This window comes from Betta splendens, chromosome 2 (assembly GCF_900634795.4).
Source record: "Betta splendens chromosome 2, fBetSpl5.4, whole genome shotgun sequence".
Taxonomy (NCBI): domain Eukaryota; kingdom Metazoa; phylum Chordata; class Actinopteri; order Anabantiformes; family Osphronemidae; genus Betta; species Betta splendens.
In genome coordinates, this window is record NC_040882.2 from 20,876,223 (window position 1) to 20,895,790 (window position 19,568).

At 43.9% G+C, this 19,568-nt stretch overlaps 1 protein-coding gene across 2 annotated transcripts in view; it reads right to left on the minus strand.

The window, feature by feature from the left end:
• LOC114867613 (uncharacterized) overlaps positions 1-17,491 on the minus strand; it is a 31,051-nt gene extending 13,560 nt beyond the window's left edge. Inside the window, exons 1-9 of one of the 2 annotated variants that reach the window (XM_055507011.1) lie at positions 16,871-17,491; positions 16,567-16,599; positions 10,148-10,429; positions 9,601-9,870; positions 8,746-8,871; positions 8,531-8,620; positions 8,379-8,429; positions 8,086-8,148; positions 7,316-7,828 (exon numbers count right to left, since the gene is read on the minus strand). In XM_055507011.1, coding sequence (XP_055362986.1) covers positions 7,821-7,828; positions 8,086-8,148; positions 8,379-8,429; positions 8,531-8,620; positions 8,746-8,871; positions 9,601-9,870; positions 10,148-10,429; positions 16,567-16,599; positions 16,871-16,976 — 1,029 coding nt within the window. In that variant the 5' untranslated portion in view covers positions 16,977-17,491 and the 3' untranslated portion in view covers positions 7,316-7,820. Of the gene's footprint in view, positions 1-7,315; positions 7,829-8,085; positions 8,430-8,530; positions 8,621-8,745; positions 8,872-9,600; positions 9,871-10,147; positions 10,430-16,566; positions 16,600-16,870 lie in introns of those variants that run through there. The other variant, XR_008694039.1, reaches the window with a different exon arrangement.
• Between the last annotated feature and the right edge of the window lie 2,077 nt (positions 17,492-19,568).

The following is a 19,568-nucleotide window of genomic DNA, read 5'->3' on the forward strand; positions in this document are numbered from 1 at the left end:
TCCACGGTGTCTATGAGCAGTGGCTGCAGCAGAGAAAGACGTACTGCATCATGTGACAAGTTTGGCTACTCTGGCGTCACCTTGTTCGTTCCTCATGCTGTGTCCTTTTTTTTGAAAGAGAAAACATCACATATTTCTACAGCCCGATGGCTTAGATACAACACCACCTTTGCTTGACATGTCGAACATTACTGTCAAGAGGTGCGATGTGCTTAACCCAGCCACTCTTCTTTCGGGCCCTAACGATTCAATTCAATTCAATTTTAGCTATATAAATTACAACAAGGTTATCTCAAGGCACTTTACCAGGTAAAGAAGGTAAGACCTTACATAACTAAACCCAACAGATCCCACATACAGCAAGCCTTTAATTACAAATTGACAGCAACAGTGGAGAGGAAAAACTCCCTCTCTAACGAGGAGGAAACCTCCAGCAGAACCAGGCTGGATGTGGGCGGCCGTCTGCCTCGACCGGTTGGGGTGAGAGGATAGAGAGAAAGAAAAGCACACCAACAACAAGCAACAGCAGAGCACAGGCAGGATGTTTGGACCGTAAGCCTCACTACTTTGTCTCAGTTTTGAACCAGGTTTGCACCCCGCGTCCAGATATGTCCGGAGTGCTAATACTGTACCTAAGTCTGATCTTGTCCTCTTTGTTGATAGCTCCGCCTCTAGAGACCCTGCTTCGGGCCAATGTCAGGTTGGGTTTGCAGTCTGCACCTCTCATACTGTTTTACAGTCTGGCGCTTTGCCAGGACATTACTCTGCTCAGGCTGCAGAGTTGATCCCGTTGAGAGAGAGAGTCTGTTACCATCTACACAGACTCCACAGATGCTTTTGGTGTCACACTTTGATGCTCTGTGGAAGCATAGGAAGTTTGAAGTCTGATTGCGAACCTATCTTACATCATGATAAGTTTCCTGCTTTGCTGGACGTAGTTCTGCTTGCTACAGCTTCTGCTGACATGCAGCTGCAGACGCTGCCCAGCAACCCCCTCCTTCTCCTGATCCTCGTTCCCTCTTCAACTCTCTCCTCCTCTCTCTCTCTGTGCTCTAAACATTTTCTACCGCACAGGAACGCAGACTCTGGCAGACGAATGGTTCCACCTGTAGCCATGTAGTCTGGTTTGGGCCTGATGGCAGCCGTGCCGCCCAAACACTTTTTCCCCACAATTCAGATTTCCCAACAGGTAAAAAAAAAAAAAAGAGAAAAGAAAAGACTACAGGACCATTACACACCATCCAACCAGGGGACTGGGCGATCGTTAAGGAGTTCAGGAGAAAGCACTGGGACTCCAAACAGTGGCGAAGCCCCTTCCGACGACCCACACGGTGTATTCTACTGTTACAAACGAAGGTCAAACTGGACCTGGCTACAATGGCCTACAAAATGGACTGGACAGAAGACCCAAACGCAACGACCCATACACACAAGCTGTGCAACAATAATCTTATTTAATTAAACCACAATACATACACATGTACCCAAACATAATAACTAACTAAAATACACAGCCATACAGGGAAAATGCACGGTTGCTAAAGGCCCAATAACTAAACATAAAGTGACTAGATGACTTACAACCCCCCAACTAATAACCAAACACAGGACAGCTCAAACCTTCACAAAGACACAGACGGGACGCCTGCAAACAATAACATTTACGCAACGTGCTATGTAAAACAGTAAGGCGACAACAAAACAAACAAAAGCCACAGGGACAAGGAGTGATAAGTAACTAAAGATTACTGCCGAGCAGGAAACCTTAATGACCCTACTAAGAACTGACTCGCAACACACGGCTGTAAAGATCGCAGAGAGCGACTTGGATCCACTCGATTCACTGCAGGAAGGGCCCGGACCCAACAGTCGACCCTCCATCTACATCCCACAAACCACCACTAACGAAAAGAACTGAGAAGGACGACCCTCGCTGTGCTCACACACGCACTGAGGCGAGGCTGCGTTGACCGTTCAGGTGTGAGCCAAGCGCCGCCTGAATCACACTATCAGACCATACATCTACACACACGTTCCTGAGAAAACACACGCACGAGCAGCCTTGAGTTGCCGACGCTGGACGACGTGTAGACTCTTCACATCACGGAGTGACAGTGACTCAGACGACATTGGGAGGAAACCTGGCGGTGATAACGAATCCCAAGTGTCTCTTTGATCAGCTGATCACAACCTGAAGAACCCCAAAGAACTGTCAATGTGTCAACACACAGGTTGGAAACAATCTAACGCTACTGATCAACAGGAAGAAGCAGATTGTTATGAGACAACAATTGTAACCATGCTGTTAGACTTCATTTTATGTTACTCTGATCGTTAATTTGCTCATATGGTTGATATACATGTATGCCTTTATGTAATTTCACACAGTATATTGAATGAGAAAATTTCATAAACCTGAGTTTAAGTATCCTAAAGTTGATTTGGTGTTTGATTTGCTCACAATCACTTTATTCACTGCTACAGTTAGTTTGAATTCTTCATCTACAGATGATGAAGATCATCAGACAACATAAAATGGACATGTCAGCTGTAGCAGCAATATGTGGTATTCTGGTATTGTGGTTAACCCCTGATTCTCCTATTCACTCTAGACCCAAATGTACACTTAAAGATCCAAAAGCACACAGTACCCTTTTATACAGTAGATTAGTTAAACATGCTGTAAATTACTGATGAATAATGTAAAAGTCAAATCATTCCTTTACTGTAGGTAACTATCATGTTGTTCTGTTGAATGGCTTAGTTACTGAGTAAACATTTATTATTGAGTTAATATGTAATTTATTTAAAAAAAAACTTACATGTCACTGTGAGTGTGATGACATCACTCCACTGTGTTGACTCATGGTTTCTTCTGCCCATGCAGTAGTAGTTTCCACTGTGAGTCACATCAGCTCTGCTGATCATCAACACTTTACCAGTTTTATAAGCAGGTTGGTTTGAGCTGGTTGTTCTCCATTCATACTCCCACTGAGCGTCTCCACCTCCATCGATCTCACATGTGAGAGTGATGTTCTCACCACTGAACGTCTGAGTCCAGCTGGGTTGTTTGGTCGCAGACGCTCTATAGGAAACTGTTGATGACAAACACACACAGTAAGAACTAGAGTAAGAGAAGCTTTTAGTTCTATTCTACTTCAACAAAACAAAACAGGTCTCAGCTTTGCTTTATGTTTATAAGATAAATGCAGGTCTTCTGTTGTTTTTTAAGTGGAACTGGTCTATTTAGTTGTTGTTGCTGTTGACCACAAATAAGTCCTGTTAACCTGTAGAAAACGTCAGGCCATTAGGCAGAAGTAGGAAGAAACGGTGATGCTGTAGATCCTGCTGCAGCCAACAACTATTTACATTTAAAACTTAAAACCTTAGAAGGAATGTCTAAACAGCAATGACAGCAACCATCACACTAAAACTGAATTTAAGCATAATTACTTAACTTCAAATAACTATTGATTAGAGTCATGTTTGGTAAAGATTCAGTGAACTGTTTAATTCATCTGAAGCTTATTTGTTTGTCACATCCTTCACATCTGCAGCCGTTTGTAATGTGAACACAGTCAAATCGCCAACATGAGACTGTGTCATGTTATAATTCAAACATCTGAGCAGCAACCTGGTCTCTGATGTTTACACATAAAATACACACAAAAAGATTTATTTAAAAAAAGAAGGACAATTACTCACATCTCAGCATCAACTCAGCATCATTTCCTTGGACGTTCGTATTTAGCACTGAAACGAAGATGAAATCATGATCAGACATAAACAGTAATAAAGACATTCATCATCCAGGTGGTGTTTTATCAGACTCAGTTACTGTTATTTAAACTGTTAAATTATTTCCTGTTAAATCTGAGCCACACTAACAGTAAACTGTGAAGAACATCCCAGTTTTACTGTGAATGAAGCTGGGTCACATCCCATGTATATAAAAACCACCATGTTAAATAAAGTCAGAGCTGCTGACGTACTCACAGAATAATGACAGTACACAGAGCAAAGTCAGCTCCATCTTCACATCCACAGACACTGTCGCTGTAGAGGAATGACAGCAAACACTAAGACACAAGCTACAGATCATCACCTGATTCAGAGCTGCTCTGTTCTTCCTTCACTCAAACAGCTCTGACACTAATGTGATGTGTGTGTATGTGTGTGTGTGTGTGTGTGTGTGTGTGTGTGTGTGTGTGTGTGTGTGTGTGTGTGTGTGTGTGTGTGTGTGTGTGTGTGTGTGTGTGTGTGTGTGTGTGTGTGTGATGTGAGGTTAATGTTGTGTAATAGAGTAAAGGAATTATTGTAAACATGGAACCAATAATACTAATATTACATATGTATCAGAGTATCAGATCAGTAATCACACACTGAACTGAGCTGCAGGTTGTGTTTGACAGTTTTCAACTTAAGCTGCTGTGGCTGAGATAAAACACCGGAAGTTAAATTACCTCTTCACTTCTTCCTCATAAAACTTGTGGTTTCCATTGCAACCGTGTAGCTAACAGAAATATGTCATGTGAGATATACAGTAGTTAATATACAAATCATTTGATGAGTTAATACATTATACAGTATATTAACCTAAATATGTAAACCTACCAAACCTTTACCTATGTGAGACAGTGAAGACGTGTGTGAAGAAACTACTACTACAGCCAGCACACTGTGTGTGTGTGTGTGTGTGTGTGTGTGTGGGGGGGGGGGGGGGGGGGGGGGGGGGGCGGTCTAGGATAGAGAGGAGTTGGACCAGCATCCTCCTCTCAGCTACAGCATGTAGGGGGTCCAGCTCCACCCCAGAACAGAACCAGCCCTCCTGATCAGTGTGTCCAGTCTGTTACTGTCTGCTAAAATCATGCTGCTGCCCCACAGACCACAGCGTAGAACACTGGCCACCACACACTCATAGAACATCCTCAGCATGGAGCTGCTGACGTTAAAGGACCTGAGCCTCCTCAGGAGATGCATCCTGCTCTGAACCTTCTTGTTACAACTGAGGAGTTCTTTTTCCAGTCAAGTTTATTGTCCAAATACACTCCCAGGTATTTGTACTCGGTCGCCACCTCCACCGCTTCATTTTTTAATAGTAAGAGGAGTGACAGGACTCACAGATTTCCTAAAGTCTATCACCAGCTCCTTAGTTTGTGTGTGTTCAGTTGGAGGTGGTTCTGTTCTTCTGGTACTCTGTGACATCACCAGCCTGGATACCTCCTACAATAGCAGTCTGTGCTGCAGACCATGGTGTCAGACACACAGTTCTGCAGGCGCATGTACTGGGGGCGGTTGGTGAGGTAGTCCATTATCCATGAGATCAGGGGGGGCTCGACCTCTGTGTTCTTCGGTTTCTCTCCCAGCAGCATCCATCTATTTCGCCTAATCCCGTACGTGGGGTCGCAGGGGGGCTGGAGCCTATCCCAGTTGGCTGAGGGCGAGAGGCGGGGTACACCCTGGACAGGTCGCCAGTCTATCACAGGCGTTTAGTAATTATCTCAGTGTATTTAGTTCCCAGCCTGTACCTCAGTTCTCTGCCAGATCGTAGCGTTTTCACCTCATTCCAGCATTTATCCACCACTCCCGCTTGAGTAAGGACCTGTTCTCCTTCGTACTTACCTGTCTGTTGCCTGCTCCCTGTCGGTACCGTTGCCTAGAGTTTTGATCTCCCGTGAATGACTATTGCCTGCCTGACGCTTCTATTTGCCATTTTGAGGAACTGTTCCCCAATAAACTGCATCTGCTCTGTGCGATTCACGACACCAAGCCCAGCTTCTGCCCCGTCGGCTCCGCTGCCGCCCAGCAAAGTCAAACCTCGGTTCCTGCCCCTGCCGACCCGGAGGAGGCCATTCTTGTCACTCTTGTCCCTGTTGGCCTCCGAAGAGGAGGTAAAATATCACAACTTTCACCAGATAGGAATATGTGACTTCCTCCTGTTTACCTTGATGGGGAAACAACGAGCAACATTCTGGAATCTACAAGGCAACATCAAATCTCTAATCATCAGCCAACGTCCAAACAATATTAGCAAAATGCTGACCAGGACCAACAAGAAGTGTACTTCTTTCTTTACCTCCAAATTGTCTTCATATAATTTGAGTTCAAATGGTCTACTTGTTAATAATAATAACAAATAGAAAACCTCAATCAGTGGGTCACTGGTAAATGTTTGCATATCCTGAGACAGGAGACGTGGAGTGTTCTGGGTTGAACAGAGTGAGGAAACACAAACCACCTGAGAATCAGACACTCACTGCATTACAGCTGCCACAATGAGGAGAAGCCTTCTCGCTGTGAGGCCACAGTGCTACCCACTGTGACATTCAGCCTCCACGCCGCTAGAGGCGCTCTTGGGACTTTTTGGTGTGGGTCTGAGTTTTTAAATTTCCTGTGTAATTAGTTGACCCACCTGTTTGGTTTGTGTATTTAAGGGATGTTTTTTCTTTGACACATTGCTGGTGTGTTCGCGGTTGTAGCTGGATGCTACACCAAGTTATGTCCAAAGAGAGGAGAGTAAGAAGTGGAGTTCCTGCGTTTTGATTTGATGTCCTGTGAGGTTTGTGAGTGTCTTATGTTTCATGTTTAGTGTCTTATGTTTCATGTTTAGGGTTTATGTTTCATGTTTAGGATTTTTGCCCGTAGTGTACGGAGCGTTTTAGTTTAGATAGGTTGTTAATCGTTTTCCTGCATTGCAGTGATTTTTAGTTCTTCCTTTTGTGTTGAACTGAGTCCTGCGGTGCAGTGAGTTTTTGTTGTATTTAAATAAACCACCTTATGTTAACTGTTAAGTCACTGTGTTTGGGTCGTGCATTTGGGGTCTTCCCTCTCCTGTGTTCCCTGCGACCTGGTCTGCCGGTTGCGGCCAGGTGTCTGTGAGGGATTACACAGAGCTGTGTGCTGGAAGCACGTCGGCCGTGGTGCCTGAAGCCTCCGCTCAGTGTGAGCGCGTTCTCCTCCCGGCTCCGTGAGAGCCGTAGTTCTCCCCGCTTGGAGCGGGTGCTGTCACCGCCTCTCTCCACAACATCCCCTCTCCTGTCCCAGGGTTCCGTCAAAGCCCCGTCGGTTCGGAGCCGACGGGAGGAGTTAGTAGGTTCCCTGTCAAACCCCGCCGGTTCGGAACCGACGGGGCGAGTTCGTAACACCCACTGCACCGCCGTGCCGCCCCGAGGAGAATTATATAGAAAGTATTTACATCTATTGATGTGTTCGAATACTGCATCATATCATATTTTATATTGTGTTTAATTCACTGCTTGTAGCCAGTTTCCTGTTTTGTACATTAGAATGTTACTCACAGATTGACTCAGTCAAATCACGTATGATGCTTTAATTAACATTGTTAACATATGTAACATTATTCAGTAAATCTAAAATACACTTATATAGTCCAAATCTAAAAAAGTCCAAAAGTAACATCTAAAAAATTACATTAAAAAACAAAAAGCACCTAAACTATCTTCCATCCACCAGGCGGCAATCAATATGCTGAACATACAGTAATAATGTTTCACACTATATTCACATAAATCACACATCGACACTTAAATCGCACAACAATATTAACACCAATTGTTAAATTATATTGTGAACTGACGTGACAAAGCTAAATCTAAGTTCTGAAGGTTTGACTATTCTTGGAGCTGGTTTCTGTTGAATTCTTTCAGCTACTATCTTCTACATGTGTATCATATCATATAATATTGCCTGTATTAACACTCACTCTGATAAAACTATATAAATGCGGGTAACAGTCTCAACATGTGACATGTAACAGAATGTTATCATCTTGTGGTTCTTGTTTTGTTGTTGATCACCTTTTATGAATCTGTATGAAAATACAAAATGACATTAAAGTGAAACCAGTTAATCTGCTGCAGTTCGCAGGCACTGACAGTGTCTTTAATGTTCAAGTCAACATTTTTTTCTTTTCTGTATTAATATTTAAAGTTTAACTCTATCACACCTCCTATTTGTGGGTCTGACTTGTTATAATCTGCATTAACTCCCCTCTAAATACGTTTTACTATAAACACACTGACAATGAACAGTAAGGCTAAACTACTGTGAAGATCACATTTGTACCTGTGGCTGCATTTGGATCCACATTGTTGTAATCATGATCTTCCTCTGTATCATCATGTGTCCCTGTAAAGATGCTAAAGTTTATTAAAGGTTTCCACAGGTGTAACCCAATTATTACTATGATCTATCGTTAGGTGTAGCTTTTGTGTATTTATCTTGTCAGGATATTGACTATGAAGCAGCACTGTGGTTTTACTGGGTTCATCTGTTGGTTCCTCTGAAATCATCAAGTCACATCTGTTTCAGTATTTAGTGTCATATAATCTCTGCATTAATCAGATATTATACTGTACCATCATCATTGTTTCCAGAGCCTCCGACTGATTCATAGACACAAACATCACCTACATGTGAGTGAGGACAAAAGAATCAAACTTACTTTAAACAGTGTGTGTCGTACAAAGTGAGTGTTACTGATCATGACAGTGATGATTGTCAGACTGACCGTGGAGCAGAGAGGAGTAAAGCTGAGGTTCAAGCTGGTTGACTGTTTGCTGTGTAGCAGAGCTTTGATCAGTGCTCACACTTCTGTGTGCTGTGAAAATGGAAATTATTGTTACAGCTAAAACAAGAGAGGAGACTGTAGAGTTATTATGTAGATTTATACTCAGACTGTTCCAGAGCTTCATCAAGTATTAGACAGAATTTACAGAGTCTCACCTTTAATGTTTCTCCAAACACACAACAGCAGCAGCAGCAGCAGCAGCAGGAAAACAATCACTGAAAGTCTAACAACCAGTCCAACAGTAAAGGAGGCAGAAAATGATGGACCTTCAGGACTGAATCCTGTTAATACATGTTATCAGACAAAGACAGAATGGAACAATAAGATACTCATTAAACAAAGTTAATGACATCACTCATCATCATCTTCATTCTTGAAGTCATGGTTCACATGATGGTTGACAAGAACAAGACAATTTGTAACTTAAACTCTGTCTGTAGAAACTCCTTTCAGCTCATCCCGTTAGAGATCGCCATAGAAAATGATTCGCGTAGTAGATAAATTAAACTTTGTTTATATAGCGCCAGATCACAACAGAGTTATCTTAAGGCACTTTACAAGGTAAGGTTTAAGACCTTACACAACTAAACCCTAAAACGCTCTGGCTGCTGGGCTCCTCTGTGAACTGGCGGTCTTCCAGGGTTCCTCATACCTAACTGCTGGCCATTAAGACCAGAAGCTCTGGCCTTAAAAACAGCTTTTTTCCATCTGCTGCTGGACTTAAACAACAAAATTATGCTGATCCATGGTGCATTGATATTTATGTGTGTGTGTGTGTGTGTGTGTGTGTGTGTGTGTGTGTGTGTGTGTGTGTGTGTGTGTGTGTGTGTGTGTGTGTGATGTGAGGTTAATGTTGTGTAATAGAGTAAAGGAATTATTGTAAACATGGAACCAATAATACTAATATTACATATGTATCAGAGTATCAGATCAGTAATCACACACTGAACTGAGCTGCAGGTTGTGTTTGTGTGTGTGTGTGTGATCAGGATGAAAGTCATCCACCTCACCTTCTACGGTCAGAGTGGCAAAGTTACTCCAGTCTGTGAAGGTGTAGCTGTTCTTTCTACCTCGGCACCTGTACGTCCCACTGTGATGCTTAGAAACTGGACTGAACTTGTATTCACTGAGTGCATGAGATATGTTTAATGCGTCTCTTGTCCATTCATACGTCCATTCTGTTCGTCCACCTCCATGGATCTGACATCGGACACTGACTGTTTCACCCGTGTACATTACAGACCAGTCAGGCTGCAGGTCCACAGTGGCCCTGTTAGGAACTGGACACATGAAACACAACAGTAACTAAACTACTGCATCACTAGGACACACACAGAAACATGACATCACACACCAATGTCATCAGTTTAATAGGGAGCATCATCTACTGCTGCTGGGAAAAGTAAACAAGCTCAGCTGAACTCTGTTCTGTTCCTACCATCATCAGAACAGAACAGAACAGTAACTTGTCCACTCTAATATTAAATACAATACAAACATAAAAATATTCACTGTTGGTAATAAAATGTCTCTTTTCTGAAACGTTGATAAACTCACCAGTTTCCCTAACAATGACTTTGCTGCTGTTTTGTGTGTAGAACGGTGGCTCTCCTCTCCCTCCTCTGCAGTAGAACTCACCTCCTGCTGTCACTCTGACATCAGCTCCGTCTGGGTCAGAACCTTTCATGGCCTGAGCTTCAGAGGAGTCTGTGGAACGTTGGTACCAGTAATATTTCCAGCCATCAGAACCGTCCACAGAGCAGCTCAGTGTCACAATTCCACCTGTTCGTATGGTTTGTGTGGTTCTGTGTGGTGTCACAGAGGCTTTGAGTTCAGATGCTGTTGAGTTCAAAGACAAAACAGAAATTTAAAAAATTACGTACTAAAGGTAACTCATTTCGGCTTATCCCGTCAGGGGTTGCCTCAAGAAATTATGTTTGTGTTTCATACATTATGTCACAATCTGAGGTTTTCATCTCTGCATTTCCTGTTTTATTTTGGTAGTATTGGTAGCAATCTACGTGCCATGCCCGCTTCCGCCATGGGCACACCACGTTCAACTCCGGTTCTTGGCTCCCCACCGACGTCCCACCAACAGCCAGCTCCTGCTGTTCCTCCTGCTCCAGGTCAGCCTGCTCCATTCATGGACCCTCCGCCTGTCTGCCTGTTGCTGCTGCTCTTGTTGTTAAGTCACATGGGACCCCGGCTGCACCAGACTCCCCACTATGACTGAGCCCTACTGCTCCAAATGTGCCCAACTCAAGCTCCAGTTTAGCCACGTCTCAGCTCATGCTCCAGCCCCAGCCTACGAACCATGGTTCCTCGGCTCCACGCACTCAGGGTGACCCTCCCACTGGGGGGAGTGTTGGGTTCTTTTGGGGTGGACAACGTTGACCTTTGACCTGCAGCTTTGCCTGGAAGGTTCTGTGTGGGCTCAGGTCGCGACATTTGCCCTCCTGGAACTGAAGGTGTGTGTGCCCCCTGAACACTAGGTTTCTTTCCTCTGCTTGTTGGCTGGGTGTAGCGGCTGAGCTCCTCCCCTCACACTGGCTTTCACAAGTGGCATTGTTCATGCACAAACATCTGCTTCACCCTTTGGGTGAACAATGTTAAACTACAGCTTTACTAACCTTGTAGTGGGACACTCAACACCTGAGGCAGGCTTTCTAAACTTAGCTGTAAGGTTCACTGATACTTATCACTATCAATATGAATAATGTGTTATAATGGTAGTTATGGCTATTATTAAGTATTATGAGATCATGTATATTAATGCTTATGTGTATGTATATAATTTATGTATATGTGTGTTTGTATGAGTGTGTGTACATACCTTAACACTATTATTAATATAAATATTAATTTCACATGTAAACCCCAGTACAGCAGTTGTGTAGTTATAAATGTGTCAGCCTAAGGTACATCCCTACTAATTTATATTGTGCCTATTGTCTGCATAATTGATTTGCTTTGTGCCAGCAGCTGGTTGCACTGTTTGGTCTGCTCCTCGGGCACCTTCCTCTGTCTCTTATCCAGCACATGATTGTGGACACACTCTTGATCTTGTTTTAACTCATGGTTTTACAATTTTTAAACTTGAAGTTTGTGATGCCGTGTTTTCTGACCATAGACCTGTTATATTTGACATGCCTCTTCTGTGCCATATAGCTAAACCTGGCATGCCTGCAAGAGGCTCCCATATCATTAACTTCTCCACTGCTGCTCAGTTCTCCCTTGTGCTTAGTCAAAGCCCAATAACGATCCCAGCTGGTTCCTTGAGGCCCGCAAAAAACAGACATGAGCCCTGGTTAAACAACACTACACGTGCTGCCAGGCGTAAGTGCAGGAGCTGAGCAGAAGTGGAAGAAAGACAAGTTACAGGTGTCCTTCCAGATGTTAAGAGACAGTTGGAGGCTGTACCAGAAAACTGTAAAAGCTGACAGAATTAACTAGTTATTGTATCCAACTGTCACTACCCTCGTGTTTTATTTAAAACCATTAACTCTGTTCTTAATGCCCCTCATTCAACTTGTCTGGAGAATACTACTGAACTATGTGAGAACTTCTTGACCTTTTTTATTGAGAAGCTTATTAGCCGTAGGGCCCTCATTAAGTCTTCTTTTATTGACCCTTCCCTCCGTGTTACTTGCCCCGCTGTTTTCGATCAGTTTGAGCCTGTTACACCATTTTTTCTGGAAGAAATAATGACTCACATAAAGCCCGCAGGGTCTCACAATGACCCAATCCCACCTCGTCTTTTTAAAAAGGTCTTCTCCAGTGTGTCTCCCTACGTTCTGAGCAATATTAATGCTAGCCTGACAAATGGTGTGATTCCAGCAAGTTTTAAGCATGCAGTGGTGACACCTTTAATCAAGAAGCCTAGCTTAGATTCATCTGTGCTCCCAAATTTTAGACCCATCTCCAAACTACCATTTCTTTCTAAGGTTTTAGATAAAAGTGTCTATTCTCAGTTCTTAGATGATTAGATGCCTTTGACGCAGTGGACGATCAGTTTCTCCTGTTCCGCCTAGAAAACTTATCCGTATCCGTAGGCACACTGAAAGGGAGACATGCCGGTGGAGGAACAAGGTAATGTATTATGTGCATATTCTACCCACAGTAACTGTTGGCTCCAGGATGACGGATTGGTGGAGGCAAGGAGACGGAAACCGGTTTCCAGCTGCTGGTTCATGCGCTCTGTCTGCCCATTGGCTTCGGGGTGGTAACCTGAGGTAAGGCTTACTTGAGCTCCAAGTAACTCGCAGAATTCTTTCCAAAAACGGGACACGAACTGGGGCCCTCGGTCTGAAACGACGTCCTTGGGGAACCCGTGCAGCCGGAAAACATGTTCCAGCACTGCCTGGGCTGTCTGCTTGGCTGAGGGAAGCTTGGGTAGTGGAACAAAATGGGTTAGTCTAGAGAACCGATCGATGACTGTGAGGACTACAGTGTTACCCCGGGACGGAGGAAGACCTGTTACAAAATCCAGAGCAATATAGGACCAAGGACGATGTGGAACTGGTAGAGGCTGGAGGAACCCCGGAGGCGGCTTGTGCGATGACTTGTGGGCGGAACAAACAGGACAGGCAGTGACGTATTCTCGTACGTCCTTTAGTACGGAAGGCCACCAAAAGCGGCCAGTCCGCTGGACCGCAGGGTGGCAACTGTAGGGCGAGGTGTGGGCCGAGTGGACTACCTCCCCTCGAAGCTCCGGAGGAACGAACAGCTGATTTGGTGGGCAAGACGGAGGCACCGGAAGACCTCGAGTCGCCTCCTGGACACGGCTCTCGATGGACCAGGTTACGGCCCCAACAAGACAGGAAGCTGGCAGGATTGTGGTTGGTTCTGACATCTCCAGCTCAGACTCTCTCTCTCTTACCAGTGCATCCGGTTAACCGTTTCTGGATCCAGGGCGATATGAAAGATGAAAATTGAACCGGGCAAAGAACAAGGCCCAACGGGCTTGACAGGAATTAATACGTTTAGCAGTAGTGATGTACTCGAGGTTTTTATGATAAGTAAATATTTGAAAAGGCTGCTCAGCCGACCTCAGAGTCCGGGGCATCCACCTCCACCACGAACTGACGGCTAGTATCAGGCATGCGCAGGACGGGAGCCGTGGTAAAGGCAGTCTTGAGTCGCTGGAAGGCAGTCTCAGCTTCAGGCGACCACTGGAAAGAGACCTTAGACGAGGTTAGGTTATGGAAAGGTGCGGCTATCGAGCTAAATCTATGTATTAACCGGCGATAGAAATTGGCAAAGCCTAGGAATCCCTGGACATCTTGGCCGCACTGAGGTTGCGGCCAGTCGACGACGGCCTGCGTCTTGGCTGGATCCATCTGGATGCCCCCAGGGGTAATTATGAATCCCAAAAAGGAGATGGTGGTGGCGTGAAACTTGCACTTCTCAGCTTTGACGAATAGGCTGTGTTCATAGAGCTTCTTTAAGACTTGACGGACATGATCCCGATGTTCTTCTTCGGTGCGCGAAAAAACCAAAATACCTTTGAGGTACACAAAGGCAAAGACGTTGATCATGGGGCTCAATATGTAGTTAACCATGGCCTGGAAAATCGCGGGGGCGTTGGTGAGACCAAAAGGCATCACTAGGTACTTGTAATGTCCGGCAGGAGTGTCAAAGGCCGTTTTCCATTCGTCCTCTTCTCTGATGCGGACCAGGTGATATGCGTTCCTCAGATCCAATTTGGTGAAGAACCTGGCTTCAGCCAGGAGCTCAAAAGCTGAGGAAAGCAGGGAAAGAGGGTAAGAGTCTCGGACTGTGATGGCGTTGAGTCCACGGTAGTCGATGCAGGAACGCAGAGGGCCATCTTTCTTTGACACGAAAAAGAACCCGGCTGGGGGACGATGATGGGCGGATGATTCCGGCGCCTAAGGATTGGTCAATGTACTCAGACATGGCCTTGCGTTCAGGAGCTGAGAGAGAAAATAACCTTCCCTTAGGGGGTGTGGTACCTGGGCGAGGATTGATGCAGCAGTCGTAGGAATGGTGCAGCGGGAGAGAAGTGGCTCTCCTCTTACTGAAAACTTGGCCAAGGTCATGATAACAAGACGGGATGAATGAGAGATCGAGCTTCTCCTCTGGCATGGCTAGCGCTGGGTTGGGCACCGACTGAGGACTTGGAGAAAAACATGATACGTGGCACTCAGCCCCCCAGCCCGTCACCTCTCCTGTCCTCCAATCTATGTTGGGGTTATGGCGTCTGAGCCAGGTATAGCCAAGGACCACGGGATGTGCAGAAGACTCGACCACATGAAAATGGATCTGCTCTGAATGAGCATCCGGGAAAACCATGGTGATGGGACCAGTACTGTGCGTGACCTTCCATAGTCTAAGACCGTCTAAGGCTGTGGCTTCTAATGAGGTAGGTAGTGGAAACGTGGGCACGACCAGACGCTTGACCAGGCTAGCATCCATGAGGCTAGCGTCGGCACCGGAATCCACCAAAACTGCCTGCTGAATAGACTGGGTCCCCACTGAGAATGTGGCTACGGGTAATGGCCTGACGGAGGATTTGCACAGTGTAGATTGGCTCACCACTAACCTCCGGACTAGTGGGGAGCGTTGGCTTTTGCTGGGCATGACAAGGTGATATGGCCGGGTTGGCCATACAGACAGACCTGAGTTTCGTCTGCGGTCCTTCTTTGCGCTCGTCAGACGGTGGCCCAAACTTCCGCCTTTCCCGAGAGATGGGACACGGCGAAAGCAACCTTGGCTCGCTCCGTCAGAAAAGACGGGGCATGAAGCTCGAATTGTATCTCACATTGGGTTAGGAAAGCTCTGCAATCACCTGTGTCACCGGAGAAGCGCGTCGGAGCTCCGAGTTGAACGTGTGGAACGGCTGAGCTCGGCGTGGGTATTGCGGCGGCTGGTTTTACTCGCTGGGTAAGTTCCGCCAGTTGTTCTCCGTACGCCATCATTAGATTTTCCTGGCGAGCTGGGTATCTGGAAAGTTCCCGAAGCATAGTGGTGATTCGTTCTTCACCACTACTGGGCTTGCAGCTCGGTCTTGATGGACTTGGCGCCGGCAAGATTGTTCTGTCACAAACCGACGGTGGAGGAAGGACCCAAATGCACAGCGTTGACTTGAGTATGATAAGAAGGTTTATTAGCAAGGTCAGGCAGGCAGAGGTCATACACGGTGGAGTAGCAATCAGGATTCGACAAGGAGCAGGCAAAGACGTGGTCAAGGTACAAGCAGAGGTCGACTTACAGTACAGGACGGTCATAGGCTAGGCAAGAGCAGGGTCGAGGACAAAGCACGGTCAGTAACACAAGGCAAGAGATCAAGGAATGCTGGAATGCTAGTGAGGAATCAACGTAGACAATCTGGCAGCGGACTATGGCTAGAGGTGGAGCTTAAATACTACATGGTCTGATTACTGATATGCAGGTGATGATAACAACAGGAAGTAAAGCTGGGTAGACTGGGTGTGGACTAAACAGGAAATGGTAACAAAATAAAACCGGACATGACTAGACAAACGTAACTAAGAAACATGAATCGTGACAATATATGTATATGTATTTTATCTTAAGTGTGTACAGCACTTTGGCCAACTGCGTTGCTTTTAAAGTGCTCCTATAAATAAAGTTGGATTGGATTGGATATTTCTTACATACTCCTCTTGTAAAAAAGAAATAGACAAGATGTGTTGGTCTAAGCTTAGCTAAAGTATTTATTTTTAAACGTTTCCATTTTTTGATTATTGCAGTTTCTAGACAGAAGGTCTGACCAACCATGTAAGCAGCTGTCACACTTAAACTCTATTCAAGCATAATTATTTGACTTCAAACATTTATTTATTACACACCAACACCAACATGAGATTCTGTCATGTTATAATTTAAAAAAATAATTTAAACATTAATTTTATAATTTAATGTGAGTAGCAACCTGGTCTCCGGTGTTTACACAAAAAGATGTGTCTAGGAAGAAAAGAAGGACAATTATTCACCTTCATCATTTCCATAGATGTTTGTATTCAGAACTGAAACAGAGATGAAAACATGATCAATTTGATAGGAAGTCAAAACAGTAATAAAGCCAATTTTCATCCAGGTGGTGTTTTATTAAACCCAGATAAAGTTACTGTTATTACTGTTATTTAAAAACTGTTAAATTATTTCCTGTTAAATCTGAGCCACACTAACAGTAAACTGTGAAGAAAGTCCCAGTTTTACTGTGAATGAAGCTGGGTCACATCCCATGTGTATAAAAACCACCATGTTGAATAAAGTCAGAGCTGCTGACGTACTCACAGAATAATGACAGTACACAGAGCAAAGTCAGCTCCATCTTCACATCCACACACACTGTCGCTGTAGAGGAATGACAGCAAACACTAAGACACAAGCTACAGATCATCACCTGATTCAGAGCTGCTCTGTTCTTCCTTCCTATTCACTCAACAGCTCTGACCACAAGTTTACGCTTCCTGCTGCACAAATGTGTTAGTTTGTCTCTTAAGCAGAAGTTTGCAACTAATAAACCTAAATAATAGATATAATAAAAATAAAAATAAAGAATAATCTCTGTTGTTTGTGTGTCTGTGCATGTTGTGTTGTTGTCTTGCAGTAGAATTAGTAGTAAAATTTAATGTAAAATGGTCTTGCACTTGTATAGCAATAGCACCGGGCACCTTAGGGTTCAGTGTCTTGCCAAGTGAAACTTTGGCACATGATTCAGTAAAACCAGGACTAAAACCATCAATTATTGGCGGACGACTAATCTAGCCCTTAGATGTGACTGTGATAAACTGCTTGTCTCTGTGTGTGGCCCTGTGATGGACTGCTGACCTGTTCAGGCTGAACCCTGCCCCCACTCAAAGGTCAGCTGGGATTGGCTTCGTCACCCTTAAAGAAAAAAAAGCAATGGAGAAAAAGAAAGATGGATGAAAAACCTTTGATGACAGTATCAAGAATCAGTATCGAATCGGTTAACACACAGTAAACTGAATGTAGTTGTTTTGCTCAATCGTGTTTGAAAGTGGTTAACTTCAGCTGCTGTGGCAGAGATGAAACAGCAGAAAATAAATACACCAAACTTCACTTCCTCTTTACATATAAAATTTAGGTTTTCCATTGCAACAGTGTTGCCAACAGAAACGTGTCATGTAAGAGACAGTTTATACATAAGAAGATCTATTGATAGATAAGTACATAATTTTAAAATTATAAAATTATGGAGAGCTAACATGAGGATTTAATACAAAATGTTTCAACCTACCACCTCCAACAACAAACATATTTCCTCATTTTCATTAAAAGGAATATAGAGAAAGGTTCATACTATAGAAACATTTACATGTTGTTCTAGCTTTTGTCAGCGAGGCGAACACATTTGTCAGCGAGGACACATTTAGAATCTGTAACAGTCTGGTCCTCAGTGGTGCTGTGATGTTTCTCTTGTCTGTGTGTGAGGTCATTTTATGTTAATCACCTGCACTGTCTCTATGTGCCTTTCTTCTGAGCGTGTCTTTGTTCTGAGCTATGGTTTGTTATTCATTATCCTCACATTGTTTGTATTGTTTAGCCTGTAACTTTGTTAAAATATTTATATTTCCATTTGTCTTGAGGTTTGTGCATTTGGGTCCTGTCTTGTTATTCGTCTGGCCTTTTATATGTAAGTTGAGTGAGTGTAGTGTGTTTAAATAATCCCAGTAATGGATTCTTGCTGGTTTCTCTGCCTTTAGCGGCTGTAATAATTCCACAGTTATTTAGTGTGTGGGAGAAGGGAGTCAGGCAATCAGTGGTTTACATATATTCAACTGATAAGTTAGCTTCATTGATAGCGTTGTCATTCGGAAGAAGACACTTTGACACAGCATCAGTTTTTCAAAGTATAAATATCGCAGGAGATGATTCTGATGCCTCCAAAATAAAGTTTTGTTATTTAATATCTCATCAATATCAAATATCTGAAATTCTCTATTCATAAGAATCAGACACAGAACCTACTGAGGCAGAAGGTCCAATATTAAACAGGGTCAGAAACACAAGCAACAAAAGCAACAAGCAACAAAAAAAGATCAGACTCAATATAATGATATCTAGACAATTATCTATACACATGAAACACACCTGCAGACTGGACATCATCAGTCTGGGGAACAATTACTGCATGTGGCTCACACAGGGCAGAACCAATTAACCAGGTGGGAAATTCTGGACCAAACCAGTAGCAGAGATGAGGAGCGGCAGAACAGTGATGTGTCTACATAATATATTCACATACAGTACTGTCACATGTCTCCCTCAGACTTTATGAAGACACTTGGACACAAAGCACTTCCGTTTGTCCTCTGAGCGTAGAGGTGGGAGTTTTGCTGCTTGATCTCAGAAAAAAGCAGATTGTGGTAAATTACTGGATGAGTTTGCAGGAAAACAGTGACAAGTATCCAGAAGAGAAGGTATTAGACTGGTCTTGGGAAAGAAGAGGAACAATGAGCTTTGGGTGGAAAGGATGATTGGGGTAGGAAAGAAGGAGACGGAGTGAGCACTAAGTAATATATTCAACCGTTTATTGCGCTGTGAAGTTTAAGTTATGAGCTGATGCCTGTGTGTATGAGACTGTAGGGAGTAGCGTTAGCTTACTACAAATGTCTGGTTTGATCCAAAATAAAAAGCTTCTAAACAACTTAGAAACAATGTTTTTATTCAAACACACTGATAAAATGTCCAGTGTGTTTGTCTGTAAACCAGAGGAGTAACACACACGGCAGTCGGTGGAACAGCTAATCGTCCAATCACAGCAGGTCGGGAGGTTCATCAGTGCAGTGCATTCTGGGTGTTGTAGGATTTGACCATTTTTAGCCACAACACATAATACTGCTGATTTTCCCTGTTTTCTCCGAACATAGACCACCAACGTTAAGTGTTTCACACATTTTGGCTGATAAACATCCAATTTTTATAACACAACTTGCTTTTCAGCGGTGAACTTTCCCTATAAGTCAAG